Raw genomic sequence first — 16,343 nt, 5'->3', positions numbered from 1 at the left:
CCACAGACAGTTAATCTTTCTAAAACCTAATCCTTTTTATACAGTTCTTCAGTGGCTACGTACTGCAGATAGAAAAAATGCTTAGTCTGTAATCAAGCCCTTCTGACCTGAGTCCAGGCCTGTCATTGACCCTCATTTGCACCCCCAGGCCCACCTCCACTCCACACTTGTTTCTTCCTGACACATGAACTAAGCCCCAGCTCAGCAACTACAAGCTGTCGCTGAACGTGGCACATTCCATTTATGCACTACTGTACGCCTCTGAGCTACTTGTTTCTCTCCACCTGAAGTGCCTTGACCTGCCTGGTATTCATCTGTGGAATGGTTCTTCATCATTGAAAACAATCATGGTAATGACTGCACACACCAATGTGCCTATCAGTCCCCACCACCACACGCCCCTCCCCAACAACCAACAGCCTGGGAAATCCATGAGGGCAAAAACTCTTGTCACACATGCTGTGTGAAGACCAGGATAGCTGCCTTTAATCATTTACTGAATAAATGAAGGAATGATTGAGTGAGTTTCCAAATTCTAAAGCCATATATGGCTAGTCAATTACCATTGTGATAATAGTGAATATTAATTTATATATCATTGTTACAAACTATTTTAAAAGTCTGCTTCTACCCCTCAATTATAAGGATATCAACTCAAATATAAGGACATTTTAGGAAACAAACCCCTCATTGTTGAATGATTCATCTGGTCTCATGTCCTGACACTAACAAAGGCATCAGAAGGCCTTTTTCAGAAAGAGATGATTTGACCTACATGGTATATTCCTCAATGGCTAGAGAATTTCTTAAGAATGTATCATCTAGCCTCTGAATTATTAGACTGCACATGGGAAAAAAGTACACAGAAAGTAAGAAAAAAGAAAGAACATTTCTGAGAGCAAAGATCTACATTGTTCTAACTTATAGATTTCATCAGGTCCTGGAGTCCTTGAGGTAGAAGTGATTGAGTCCACTCAGAACATAAGGCAGGAATCTCTTGCACCTTCCAGATAGGCTCTTTTGATCACATCTTTTCTTGAATACTCATAGTAACAGAGACATCACTAGTTTGTAAGGCAGACCATTCTAATGTTGAAATTTAGAATATCTCCATCCTATGATTTCATTTTTTTCTCTGTCCATACCATTCCTCTCTACTTAAAAGTCCTTAAGAACACAACTCATATGGGATCCTGGGAAGATGGCAGTGTAGGAGGATGCTGGGTTCACCGCGCGTCCTGCTGATCACTTAGATTCCACCTACACCTGACTAAATAACCCAGAAAACCACCAGAAGACTAGCAGAACGGAGTCTCTGGAGCCAAGCACAGATGAGAGGCCCACGGAAGAGGAGGAGGAAGAGAGAGGGAAAGGTGCTGAAGGTGTACTTGAAGAAATAATAGCTGAGAACTTCCCGGATCTGGGGAAGGAAAAAGGCATTGAAATCCAAGGGGCACAGAGAACTCCCTTCAGACCTAACTTGAATTGATCTTCTGCATGACATATCATAGTGAAACTGGCAAAATACAAGGATAAAGAGAAAATTCTGAAAGCAGCTAGAGAGAAACGTGCTTTAACATATAAAGGGAGACCTATAAGACTCGTGACCGATCTCTCTACTGAAACTTGGCAGGCCAGAAAGGAAGGGCAGGAGATCTTCAATGTGATGAACAGAAAAAACATGCAGCCGAGAATCCTTTATCCAGCAAGTCTGTCATTTAGAACAGAAGGAGAGATAAAGGTCTTCCCAAACAAACAAAAACTGAAGGAATTCATCACCACTAAACCAGCCCTACAAGAGATCCTAAGGGGGATCCTGTGAGACAAAGTACCAGAGACATTGCTACAAGCATGAAACCTACGGACATCACAGTGACTCTAAACCCATAGCTTTCTATAATAACACTGAATGTAAATGGACTAAATGCACCAACCAAAAGACATAGGGTATCAGAATGGATAAAAAAACAAGACCCATCTATTTGCTGTCTACAAGAGACTCATTTAAGACCTGAGGACACCTTCAGATTGATAGTGAGGGGATGGAGAACTATTTATCATGCCACTGGAAGTCAAAAGAAAGCTGGAGTAGCCATACTTATATCAGACAAACTAGAATTTAAATTAAAGGCTGTAACAAGAGATGAAGAAGGGCATTATATAATAATCACAGGGTCTATCCATCAGGAAGAGCTAACAATTATAAATGCCTATGCGCCGAATACAGGAGCCCCCAAATATATAAAACAATTACAAACATAAGCAACCTTATTGATAAGAATGTGGTAATTGCAGGGGACTTTAACACTCCACTTACAGAAATGGATAGATCATGTAGACACACGGTCAATAAAGAAACAAGGGCCCTGAATGAGACATTGGATCAGATGGACTTGACAGATATATTTAGAACTCTGCATCCCAAAGCAACAGAATATACTTTCTTCTCGAGTGCACATGGAACATTCTCCAAGATAGATCACATACTGGGTCACAAAACAGCCCTTCATAAGTATACAAGAATTGAACTCATACCATGCATACTTTCAGACCACAATGCTATGAAGCTTGAAATCAACCACAGGAAAAAGTCTGGAAAACCTCCAAAAGCATGGAGGTTAAAGAACACCCTACTAAAGACTGAATGGGTCAACCAGGCAATTAGAGAAGAAATTAAAAAATATATGGAAACAAACGAAAATGAAAATACAACAATCCAAATGCTTTGGGATGCAGCGAAGGCAGTCCTGAGAGGAAAATACATTGCAATCCAGGCCTATCTCAAGAAACAAGAAAAATCCCAAATACAAAATCTAACAGCACACCTAAAGAAAATGGAAGCAGAACAGCAAAGACAGCCTAAATCCAGCAGAAGAAGAGAAATAATAAAGATCAGAGCAGAAATAAACAATATGGAATCTAAAAAACTGTAGAACAGATCAACGAAACCAAGAGTTGGTTTTTTGAAAAAATAAACAAAATTGATAAACCTCTAGCCAGGCTTCTCAAAAAGAAAAGGGAGATGACCCAAATAGATAAAATCATGAATGAAAATGGAATTATTACAACCAATCCCTCAGAGATACAAGCAATTATCAGGGAATACTATGAAAAATTATATGCCAACAAACTGGACAACCTGGAAGAAATGGACAAATTTCTAAACACCCACACACTTCCAAAACTCAATCAGGAGGAAATAGAAAGCTTAACAGACCCATAACCAGCGAAGAAATTGAATCAGTCATCAAAAATCTCCCAACAAATAAGAGTCCAGGACAAGTTGCATTCTTATACACTAATAATGAAGCAACAGAAAGACAAATAAAGAAACTGATCCCATTTACAACTGCACCAAGAAGCATAAAATACCTAGGAATAAATCTAACCAAAGATGTAAAAGATCTGTATGCTGAAAACTATAGAAAGCTTATGAAGGAAATTGAAGAAGATATAAAGAAATGGAAAAACATTCCGTGCTCATGGATTGGAAGAATAAATATTGTCAAAATGTCAATACTACCCAAAGCTATCTACACATTCAATGCAATCCCAATCAACATTGCACCAGCATTCTTCTCGAAACTAGAACAAGCAATCCTAAAATTCATATGGAACCATAAAAGGCCCCGAATAGCCAAAGTAATTTTGAAGAAGAAGACCAAAGCAGGAGGCATCACAATCCCAGACTTTAGCCTCTACTACAAAGCTGTAATCATCAAGACAGCATGGTATTGGCACAAAAACAGACACATAGACCAATGGAATAGAATAGAAACCCCAGAACTAGACCCACAAACGTACGGCCAACTAATCCTTGACAAAGCAGGAAAGAATATCCAATGGAAAAAAGACAAGTCTCTTTAACAAACGGTGCTGGGAGAACTGGACAGCAACATGCAGAAGATTGAAACTAGACCACTTTCTCACACCATTCACAAAAATAAACTCAAAATGGATAAAGGACCTGAATGTGAGACAGGAAACCATCAAAACCCTAGAGGAGAAAGCAGGAAAAGACCTCTCTGACCTCAGCCACAGCAATTTCTTACTTGACACATTCCCAAAGGCAAGGGAATTAAAAGCAAAAATGAACTACTGGGACCTTATGAAGATAAAAAGCTTCTGCACAGCAAAGGAAACAAGCAACAAAACTAAAAGGCAACCAACGGAATAGGAAAAGATATTTGCAAATGACATATCGGACAAAGGGCTAGTATCCAAAATCTATAAAGAGCTCACCAAACTCCACACCTGAAAAACAAATAACCCAGTGAAGAAATGGGCAGAAAACATGAATAGACACTTCTCTAAAGAAGACATCCAGATGGCCAACAGGCACATGAAAAGATGCTCAACGTCGCTCCTTATCAGGGAAATACAAATCAAAACCACACTCAGATATCACCTCACGCAGTCAGAGTAGCCAAAATGAACAAATCAGGAGACTATAGATGCTGGAGAGGATGTGGAGAAACGGGAACCCTCTTGCACTGTTGGTGGGAATGCGAATTGGTGCAGCCGCTCTGGAAAACAGTGTGGAGGTTCCTCAAAAAATTAAATATAGACCTACCCTATGACCCAGCAATAGCACTGCTAGGAATTTACCCAAGGGATACAGGAGTACTGATGCATAGGGGCACTTGTACCCCAATGTTTATAGCAGCACTCTCAACAATAGCCAAATTATGGAAAGAGCCTAAATGTCCATCAACTGATGAATGGATAAAGAAATTGTGGTTTATATACACAATGGAGTACTACGTGGCAATGAGAAAGAATGAAATATGGCCCTTTGTAGCAACATGGATGGAACTGGAGAGTGTGATGCTAAGTGAAATAAGCCATGCAGAGAAAGACAGATACCATATGGTTTCACTCTTATGTGGATCCTGAGAAACTTAACAGAAACCCATGGGGGAGGGGAAGGAAAAAAAAAAAAGAGGCTAGAGTGGAAGAGAGCCAAAGCATAAGAGACTCTTAAAAACTGAGAACCAACTGCGGGTTGATGGGGGGTGGGAGGGAGGGAAGGGTATGGGTATTGAGGAGGGCACCTTTTGGGATGAGCACTGGGTGTTGTATGGAAACCAATTTGACAATAAACTTCATATATTGAAAATAAATAAATAAAATAAAATAAAATAAAATATTCAAAGTTCTCTGTCATCAGCCTACTGGGTTATCTCTTTTCCGGGCTAACTTTCACTAGTTCTTTGAACCACTTCTGATGACTCAATCCTAAATCACCTTATATTAGACAGTCACTTTAAGATTTCCTCAGACTTCCTTAGATATGTTTGTTTGGAAGTTTTACACATTCGAGAGGTGGGATGATTTAAGGAGGGGCATCCATAAAGCAAGAGGCTAAACAGATCTAGAAGGAACCCTTTTTTAAAAAAATTTTTTTTCAATATTTATTTTTGAGAGAGAGAGACAGAGAGACAGAGAGAGAGAGAGAAAGAGAGAACGAGCAGGAAAGGGTCAGAGAGAAAGGGAGACACAGAATCTGAAACAGGCTCCAGGCTCTGAACTGTCAACACAGAGCCCAACAAGGGGCCCAAATCACGAACCTTGAGATCATGACCTGAGCTGAAGTCAGACTCTTAACCGACTGAGCTACCCTGCACAAGGAAGGAACCCGTTTGATAGCTAGGTTCTGTGTAAAGATTTCTGGTAATAAAAATAAGCAAAATGGAAAAGAACTCTGGGAGTACTCACTTCAGCTTTGCTGCTTTGTGGAAGAAAGGGCCTTTTTAGCATGGAACTCGGGGAAAACTTTCTCATTTCCTTACTGAATTATAGGCAGTCCCTGCCCACTTTAAGAGCCTCTTCACATAGTACCTTTTCCACTCACTGCACACCTATGACCCAGTGTCCTTCTGTTCCTCAAATGAACCAAACATGTTCTTGCTTCAGAACCTTTCCATTTATTCTTTTCTCTGCCCATAAATGCTCTCTCTCCCTAGATCCTCACCTGGCTGGCTCCTTCTCATTTTCCAGGTCTCAACTCAAACATCATCTCTCAGAGGAGTCTGTTCTGACTGCCTTGCTAAAGTAGACCCCCCTCCCCACCAGCTAATTTCTATCATGATATCTTGTTTTATTCCACTTATGGTACTTGTATTATTTAGTTATTCATTTACTTGTGTATTATCTCTCTTCTGCCCACTGGAATGTAAGTTCTATGAATCTTGAGAATTTACCTGTTTTGTTCATCACTGTATCCCCAACACTTATAATTCTGTGCCTATCATATAGTAGATGTTCAAGAAATATCAGTTAAAGGAATGAGTTGACTAACTATGGAATGATTAGTCGTGTATGAGTCATATAAGTCATTAAATGAATGAGTAGACAAATGAATTAATAAAGGAAGGTGTATTTAGAAAGGTCTGTTCTAAATTGTCTATTGTCTTGACTGTTCTTCATTTGCCTGGAAGCCAAAGATCATACAGATAAATTCCAAGTTAGGAAATTAAACATCTGGATAGGGGGAGGAATCTTGTTGACACCTTGATAAATATGTTAAAACTAAGAATGACATTTCTGTTTTTTGTTTTCCTCAGTCAGTGGGAAAGCTGTGTTTTTTTATTTTTAACACAAGATGGCACTGTTGTTTTTTTAACTGTTAGTAAGACTTTTGACTTGAGAAGCTGTGTGTGCTGCAGCTCTGAATGAGGCAGCTGTTACCCACCAATTTCATAGCCACATGTAATACTTTTGTTACATTTGAAAAGTGTATGGTCTGCTCTGCTAACACAGGAATTGACCCCAAAGATTTTGGTAATTTGATATCGCTTGCAGCTATATCAAAAACCACAAGCGCCTTGGCACTCACAGCCTCCCCGCATCCCCTAGCTTTATTTACATACATGCATATTTGCTGCTTTTCGCATATGTTTAACCCGCCTTGGACCCAGCAGTCCTCATATTGTGTCGTGATCCCATGGAAGCAAATGTACCTTAAACAGTGCCCCAGAACTTGATATATACGGATCCGGATGGTGGCTATGCTCCTGCTCACACCTTCATCTTAATAAAAAGCCAGAAGGCTGACTGACTCAGTTATCCAAGCTCTGACTCTTTTAAGTGTTTTAGTACATTATTCTTTATCAAAAACTGGCACGAACATGCCCATGCTCTTGGAGCCTCTCTAGGTTTGAGAGGAAAAGTTAAGTTAATTAAGATTTCTTAACACTGTCTAATGAGTAAACTTTATGAAATGCAGTAATCTAGGCTGTTCTGTTCCAGACAGAATTATGACCCACTTATGGAGCAGGCAGAAGGAATCTCATTACACATTTTTATAAATTTCTTAAACTACCGAGTAGCCTTAATCTCGCAATTTTTGAAATATAATACATGGCCCCCTTTTTCCCAAATAAATATGGTAAAGATGAGTGCTATTTATTATGTAATGGAGGAATTTTATTTGTAGGCTTATATTAAAAGGTCTAAATTATGTGTTAGGAAGATATGGATTTGCGATGTTAGGCACGACAATGGAAATGCGATTTACAGATCTACCAATATCCTTCAGGATATGATCAGACTATCCCTCAGAGAAAACTGTGTGAGTAAAAATCAGAATTCTTGTGTTTGCTTCTGAACCTTGGTAGAGATTCACATGCAAGAGCCCATCTTCGAATGAAAGCTTGTCACACACTTCCCAGATATGCCTGGCAGGAAACTCCTCATGACTTTGATGAGGATGACAGTCTTACAAAGAAAATGGAAGAAGAACTCTTTGAAAATGTGGAACCACAGAAGAAATACAGGTAAAAAGTTGCAAGGGATTCTTGTGAGAGATTTCTGCCTGGCCTTAGATTTGCTCACTTTGGGGCCAAATGATTCTTGTGGGTTTGCCTTACTGTTAGTTGCATGTACATCAACATGCACATTTTTGTCTTTCTTGTGTCTGTGACTAAGTATTTGCAAGTATTTGTGGGAAGGCCCTTCTCCCTTTAGCTTATTTTGTGCCACGTGATGTAATTTCTTGTTCACTAGTGTGTCTTTTCCATTCAACAGTAAGCTCATCCACCTGTGCCTCCTGATAACTTAGCACCAAGCCTGTGTGTTTGTTGAATGAATGTGTGAATGAACTTAAGAATAAGCATACGAGATTCTTTGATGTCTTTAAGAAATTAGGAAAATGTAGTTTCTTCTTTTTCATTTTATTTTTTCCTGGTCAATGTCCAATGAAATAATAGGAATTTAGAGTACTTTGTATCATTCCATAATCGTTAGACGTTTGCGTAACTTGATAGCATTTTATATAAATTAAACAGTCTTGGCACTTTGACCTTTAGCATAGAGTAGGGGCTTCATAGATGTTTATAAATGTATTTGATTGACAATGCATTGTGGTATTTCATATGTTTAATAAGTCTTCTTATTGCCTTGAGATCCTTAAGCAAGAGATTCCTTTGAATTAACTTATTAGTATATCATTCTTTTTTATGATCTTCTATGAGTTGTCAGGGAAGATGGAAAAACTTGAACAATGGCATTCTATCTGGAGATAGAGGCTAGAAACAATCATGATCTGAACACCTTTGTTTCTCCCTATTTCCCTTTTACCGCTCTCCTTCTCCTACTCTTTTTCCCCTTTAATTAAATTATCTCTTCAACTAAATTTCTTTTTGTTATGCTGATGAGTTTCTCATATTCTCTTGGATGAACATTTATTTCTGTTACAGAATAAGCCCAGAATTCTACCTTTTTTTACATCAGCTTGGCAGTGCAAGGCAAATAACATTGCTGCTGCCCCGATGATAATGCCTCACCGTTATAAGTGAGTTCAGTTCACAGCAGGTCTCTCACCAACGGAACTTGCGGTCTCCAGCACATCAAGTGCACAGGACATTTTTCGGCCACTAATGGGATTTTCTTTATCTCAGCTATTCTCCAAAGCAGAGTAAATTGCAGAAGCTTTGCCACCAGCAGTTTGAATACAGAGATGAGCAAATTATATGCCATGCTGCTCCTCAGTTAGTTTTGGGAGTAAGAGGTCCTGATCTGCGTTCAGACACAGAGGTAGTTTTGGTGGAGAAAAAAGTGGGTGACAGTCATCAACGATGGATGCACAAGGAAGGCAGCAGGTAAACCCTTTATATTGTGGGGTCAATATATCAAAATATATCAACGGAAGCCTAAAAGATCTGGCATGGTCCCCACAGAGCAGGCAGGGCGTATATCTGAGGACTTTGGATTTTTTATTTAATGTAGCCAATAATTTTTTATCCTTCTCAAGGAAGAGAGAGTGAAATCAAATGTAAATGCTCAGTAGTCTCTAGACAGCATATCCACTGTCAATTCAGATAAGAAATAGGAAATGTGACCTACTTGGTTCATAGTTTTCACTGACTCTTGAAGTTGAGAGAAAACTGGGATGTCATCTAATTTTATTTTTATGATTTGAAAGGATCAAGCAAGAGCTTTAAAGAGTCCCCATTTAAAACTTTTTGCAGTACTTTTTATTAACTCAGTCTTCTGCCCCTCCCCACATCTCATGCATGCATGCAGTTGGTTACTTCCATCAAATAACGAACCGATATGGTTTCCGCTTACACAGTGAAAAGGAATCCTTACCTTAGCAAATATATCGATCCAATCCAACCCAATGGCTGGCCCATGTCTGGATGCAGATTCAAGCCAACCACTGTCAAAAGGTTATTTCTAAGACAGTCAGAAGAAATTTAAAAGTCTAGGTACCAGATGATACAAAGGAGGTCTTATTAATCTTGTTGACTGTCAAAATAGTTTAATGGCTATGTTAAAAAAAACAAAAGTCCTGACCACTTGGATATATATTGTAGTATTTATACAGAAAATTAAGAGATAGCTCAGATTTGCATTAAAATATTCTAGCAAAAGCAAAAATGTAAAATGTTACGGGGGAATGGATGAAACAAGAATGGCAGAATGTTGACAACTGGTAAGTCGTGGTGGTTTCTTAGATCATTCTCTCTGTTTTTGTGCATAGATGAACATTTCTTTAACAAGAAAGAAAACAACTCCCTAGATTTTAGATTGGTTTGCTTCAAATTCTACCGTTAGTCTTACATGGTGGGGCTCCAGGGGCCTCTTCAATCTCTTGAAATCTGTGCAATACATATTTTTTTTCTGGGAAAGAGCTGTGATTTTCACTGGATTCTCAAAAGATATGTGATGTGAAAGGTTTTGGAATTGCTTGGAGGCAGATTGCATAAGCTTCAGCAGGCGGCAGCAGCAGCCCAGCGTGGGCAGGACGGGAGTTAGCCTTACTGTGTTCACTGTCTGAGGTGAGCCAAGCACTGCAAGGGACGCTTATTGGGCTTGTTTTAGAAAAGGCTGAAAAGCCAACCTATAGCTAGACCTGGTGAATGTGTTCATTTGCCCCATTCATTCTAGCTAAGCTAACTTTACAACAGGGAGCTTTAGAAGCAGGCTTTTGTCCCCGTGATTGATTTGCTCTATGGGACCAGAATTCGTTCATTCTGTTGCAAAGGGTTATTAAAGGCAGTGTTTTTAGGTGCTGGTGCTTTAGCTAAGAAGAAAAGAGATGAAAATCCCTGCCCTGACCGAGCTAGTGCTACCCAGCTGTACATTTCTGGAATTTAGTCATACAGCGTACTGTATCATAGTGGAGGTCCTACTCAAGCCCAAGTTGGACTTTGATTGTGACTGATCAACTGGGGTGGGCACAAATGAGGAATGAGAGAAGAGACCTTGAGACAGGAGAAAGTCAAGCATAATGACTTTTAACTCCGAAATATTTGCTTATTGGAAAAGGGAGTGAGTTCTGAGTCCTGCTAAGTGTCTGTCATTGGTTTTGCTTTTCATCTTGAGTGCTGTGGAGAAAGCCTGTGAGGAGGGGAAGGCCTTTTAAGTAAAAACAGAAAGAAGTTTGCCTAAAACTCTATGAAACATTGAAGCACCACCAGCACTGCCAACATAATGGGAGGTACCAAGTGGCAATCACTGTGCTGAGAATTTTCTACCATTAGTCCTTTCATTCAGTCCTCTGGGTCTGGGATTACGTTTTCATTTTGGCCTTCTATTTAACATATAAAATAACTAGGAAATCTTATATCTTAAGCAATTATCAGCAAAATCTCTTCAGGGAAATTACGGCTGTGAGAACAAGATCTTGCTGGGACAGCACATGGTCTAGGCTAGAAGTGCAAGAAATGAGCAAGGGGGCACAGAAAGGTAGTAAGAAATTGCCACAGATGCATTCACTTGGTTTCCAGCCACACAGAAGAATGATCCAGGTGAACTTTTGAGATAACCTTGCATCTTTCTCCCATTTTCAACTCTGGCAAAATCTGAGTTAATCATTTGGCTTCTACAGGGAAATATGAAATACTGCTCAGGGATGAAAATCTGCTCAATAGGACTTAGAATTATACAGGGGGAAATCCTGTGTCATAGAATTTGGAGCTAAAAAAGATATTTAGAATTTTCTAGTTTTAATCACTTGATTTCAAAACTAGGTAAACTGAGGCTCAAGAGATTAAGTGACTTGTAAGCACTCATTCCTTGGGTTAGTGGAAGGGGCTGTGGTGTCGTGCTGGATATTCCTGGGACACAGACTAAGTTCTCACACTACTGTTTGGCACAGAGTGGGTTTTAGGTACATGTGTATAAACTCAAGCTTCCTGCAGAATGTAAGCAGTCTTGCTAAGGGCAAGTGCCAGTTGACTGTACTGTTCAGAAATGAAAAGAATAACCAACGCTATCCTGGCTGAGCATGCATTGAAGCATGAGAGAAGTTGCTATATCTGTTCTAAGCAGCAGAAACATAGACAGCCAGGTAACTAACTTGGCACCTCAGTAGGTCATTGCAGGAAATGTACAATCATTCATTCATGAAAGTGCAAGACACAGACTGTGCAGACGGTGAGGCTACACAGGTGAACAATATAGAATACCAGTTCTTGTGCAGTTCTTGTCCAGTATTGATGAACTCTACAGAGGTATTTGATAAAATCCAATACCCATTTTTGACTTAAAATGATGCATCATTAATTAACAATAGGAGGGAGAAATACATTATAAGATTAATAGTGATTATCTTATAGTAATGTGAGGAATGTTTAAAATTCTGTTACAATTTTTCCTGTATTTTCCAGTACTTTGTAATTCTTTACAATGGGACTGTATTGTTTTATGTTCATAAGTTTAAATTAGATATATGGAATTTTTGCAGTCTTAAAAGGAGAAATATATTACTTTTATACCAGACCCCCACTCTCACATCATTAAATTTTATAGGACAAGTTCTATTTTCCACAGCAGGAATGCCACTGCTGACGTGTAGTGTCCCTATGTTGACAGACACAAAGAATTGTTTTTTTCCATACAGATAAGATCCTTGAATGTTTGGCTTATTTTTGCTTTTCAGTGATGCAAGGAAGAGAATTTGAGTGTTTTAGCCCAATCATTTTCTTCCTTTTTTCGGTCAAAGAGGCTTTATGTAAGCTCCTATATAAGATAACTTAAAAAAATTCACATATATCTTGGAATTTTAGGGAATACTCCCTTAGAAAAAAAGAGTTCATGGAAAAGCTATAAAAAAAAAAAACACAACCATTAATAATAGTAGTTCATTCTAAGTGATGTGTGCTAGGCAATGTTCTATGCATTTTCTATGCATTAATTCATTTCATTCCCAAAGAGTCCCTTGAGGCATGCGCCATTATCCTATTTTACAGATGAGGAAACTGAGGCACAGTGTAGTTAAGCAAAACCATACAGCTACTGAGAGGTAGATTCTGTATTCAAACTCAGGCACTGTGGCTCCAGAATCCATGTTCTTAATCATTCTGTCACAGTGCCTCTCATAATAAATAGCAGGACAGGTGAGGAGGGTGTATAATCAGTATGGGTACAATCTGGAGACAGAAACCACACAGTTATTTAAATGGGATATGTAACATAAAGAATTGCTAAACAATAATAAAGAGTAACTATCAGATATTTAAAAAAAATCCTCTGTATGGTACTCTGGAGCTGAGGGAGTTGAGAACAAATTTAAAATTGGGCCCTTTCTCAAAACTGGAATTCAGAACTCGTTAGAAAAAGTATGGGTGCAGCTAACTGGATGGCGGAAATCTGTTGGTTTGCCTGGCCAGACCTAGTCTGCAAGGAGGAAGCAACATATGTGGGGGTACAGCTGGTTTGGGGGCACACAGGCATGAAAAGGGGATGGGATGCTGGTGTGGCAGAAGGTTTAGAGCATGTGGTGTCCATGTCAGGAAGGCCACAGGCAAATGGTTACTAGGCCAGACCTGTGAAGGTTCCAAGGGACTCCGTATTTTTGGCATCTGGTTGGAGCAGAACAGCACTAGATATCCTCACTCCCAACTGCTGACCCCATGCAGCAACCAGGAAGAGCAAGAGAGCCCCTTCCTCCTGCAGTGTTCCTCCAGCACTCTGTACTGAGAAAGCTTCACACTGTGCTTCTGTAGGGGAGAAATGCTTAAAGGATTCATATCCATTATCAGAGAGCATGTATGGAGCTAAGAGGCAACACAATGGGAAGTGGCACAGGGGGAGCTCTGATCTGGTTATGCTACTTGATGATATGCCTAGTCCTGTTTTCCCAAGGACCTTTCACCTGGTGAGTAACCCGGACCTTGTGCTGGCAGTGTCTATGACCAAAGCAAGAAATGAAGTCTGTGGCTATCCAGTTATTGTTCAGGTAAGATATTTATAGACTAAGTAGTAATCATGGCCCTTTATTTAATTAAAGTAAAGCCCTATACTTCCTTGTTGTGGAGAAAGACAATGGCTGTCATAGAAACCTGTCTTGAATGCTATTGTTAAAATATTTACAATAGTCTGCCTAGATTTCAAATTCAACATGTTCATGTAGCTCTTAATTTAGTTTAATCCAACAGATGGTGACTGTGGGCTTGCTGCATGTCAGGAGCTATGCTAGTTACTTAAATCAAATCCAAGGGCAAGCATGTGAAATTATCCCAGTAGCACTCATACAGTCTCAGTGGTGGGTATGGTCAAGTGAATAGCTGTTAGATGCGCGTGCTTTAAGCTCATGATTGGGACATATGCAAGTCCCCTCTTACCTGGCAACTGAAGGGAAAGAGCATGGGCAAAGAGGTCTTCCTGAAGGATGTGAACTCATCCATGTTAATTCTACCAAGAGACTCATTTCAAATACACTTTTAACGTGCTTTCGCAAATGCTTACAGCAGCCAGACAATTTTTGGAGACTTCAGAGAAATCTGGGCTCATCTGAGTTTTGGGTAAAGAGCTATGGAGTTCTTTTTTCATGTTTATCTGTCATCCTTACTTATAACCAAAGACACTCCCTAACTGGACATGTATTTTCCCTTGTTAAGACAAAAGAAAATTTAAGAGCACTCCTTCTCTGAATTTATTTTCTGTATCCTCTATAGAATTTACCATCTTTTTGTTGAATAGAATAACTGTCTCTAAATTACACTTGTTTTATTCCATGTTTTTAATAGCAATGAGGCAGCTTGTTTTGCAGGTCCTGAATCCATAATTGGGATAGAACAATCTGGACAAATATCAAAGCTTAATTAAGTCTTCTACGCTGATGACAAATATGAACTAAAATTTTATTCTAGGAGACATAGTGTGTATAACATTACATTCTTCCCTGTCACGTGCCTCTTTGGCATGGGCCACAGTGAGATTAAAACCTCATGCAGATGCAAATTTAGCACCTTGATCAGTTTCATAAAATTATAGATATTGACATTTCCCCCTAAGGTTCCCATTTTTAAGAAATGCATTTGATCTTAAGGTAATTTGTATTACTTTTCAAGATTTTTTTCCTTTGCTGATATTTTGTTTTTATTTCTTGAAGCAATCAGTTTGTGAGAAAATATTAAAGTTCACGTGAAATAACAAAAATGAGGCACACTAGGCTAATGTTACTAGACCCCCCACTCTCTGTTCCTTGAAATACAGTCTTTGTTTTCCAGGCCTCTGAGGGACGCTCTATTGTCTGACCTATTAAATCAGTTCTTAAGACCCATTTATTTTCCTCTTTACTATCAATCTCTCCTTGGTAAAGTAAGTGCTATTCATTACAAAGTTCCTTGAGGTGTCGTGATATGTTTAGTTGGAACTAATCTACTGGCTTAAATTCTCTAAAACTGAAACTACTCATTTCTTTACTTATGCTTGAGCCAAGTTTTATAATTAGAATAAATATGCTGTTTTTGTTACATATAATACTGACTGTACTCATATTTAAAAAAAACTCTTCTTGATAACCAGTAAAACATAAATTAAAATAGCAACCAGGTACTATTTTTCATGTATTGAATTGATGATGTTTGAGCAAGAATGTGAGGAAAACAGGCCATTTCTTATATTATTGGTGTAAGTGTAAACTAGAATAACCTTTCTAGAAAGCATTTGGATATGATAAAACTTTATATGACATACCATAATATTTTAAAATGACCTTGTTATCTACACTTGTACTTGAGTTTGTTCTAAAGAATTTATCATGTATTTACATAAAAATCTATTATTGTTGATTGTTCTTTTGCGTATAATAAGGAAAATCTGAGAAGCAATCTACATGTTTAACTATTGGGGATTGGTAAAATAAAACATCACTGAGATTAAATAGTATATATATCCTTTAAAAATATTAGGAAAAGGCTCATGGAATTGAAAAAAAAAAAAAAGCCCAGCGTGGAGCCCAATGCAGGGCTTGAAATCATGACCCTGAGATCAAGACCCGAACTGAGATCAAGAGTGGGACACTTAACTGACTGAGCTATTGAGGTGCCCCATGGAATATTTTTTAAGTTAAAAAAAAAAAAACTAATGCAATTACCAAATTGTGTGCATTTTGTGATTTCATTTTTGTAAATTAAAGAATGCATATTTATAAATGTAAAAAATGTTGTGTATATAATTATAAAATATTAATATGATTATTACTATGTAGTAGAATTGAATAATTATCTGTACTTTTTGAATTCATGCAATGAAATATTTGACATCTATAAATAAATCGTAAACTCTCCTGTCTGCTTGACTCCATATTTTATCCTTTTTTTCCCCCAGCAATATAAACCTTATAACAATGGGACTTCCAATCAAAAGTGGAATTACATGGAAAATATCAAAGCTTTCATGGCCTTTCATAGCACTGCACTTGATAAGGAAATCACAGCAGCAAATTATGCTGGTATTTGTACATCCTCTGTGATTAAAGAGGAAAACATTGATCAACCAGTAAGTGGTTCTTTTCTACTAAGGATAAAAGGAAAACAGGAGAAAATGAACAATTTAATAAAGCCAGAACTTTTTTTTTCCCCTAGAAAACCTTATATTCAGACAAATTA

At 38.4% G+C, this 16,343-nt stretch overlaps 1 protein-coding gene across 3 annotated transcripts in view; it reads left to right on the top strand.

Annotated features, from left to right (window-relative positions):
- DCDC1 (doublecortin domain containing 1) overlaps positions 1-16,343 on the top strand; it is a 483,981-nt gene that overhangs the window by 419,637 nt on the left and 48,001 nt on the right. For all 3 annotated transcript variants that reach the window (XM_045484847.1, XM_045484848.1, XM_045484849.1), the window contains 4 exons: positions 7,620-7,778; positions 8,901-9,101; positions 13,594-13,687; positions 16,063-16,233. In XM_045484847.1, the coding sequence (XP_045340803.1) occupies positions 7,620-7,778; positions 8,901-9,101; positions 13,594-13,687; positions 16,063-16,233 (625 nt within the window). The remainder of the gene's footprint in view (positions 1-7,619; positions 7,779-8,900; positions 9,102-13,593; positions 13,688-16,062; positions 16,234-16,343) is intronic.

This window comes from Leopardus geoffroyi, chromosome D1, assembly GCF_018350155.1.
Source record: "Leopardus geoffroyi isolate Oge1 chromosome D1, O.geoffroyi_Oge1_pat1.0, whole genome shotgun sequence".
NCBI lineage: Eukaryota > Metazoa > Chordata > Mammalia > Carnivora > Felidae > Leopardus > Leopardus geoffroyi.
The sequence above is the reverse complement of the archived record's forward strand: the minus strand, read 5'-3'. Positions and strand labels throughout refer to the sequence as shown.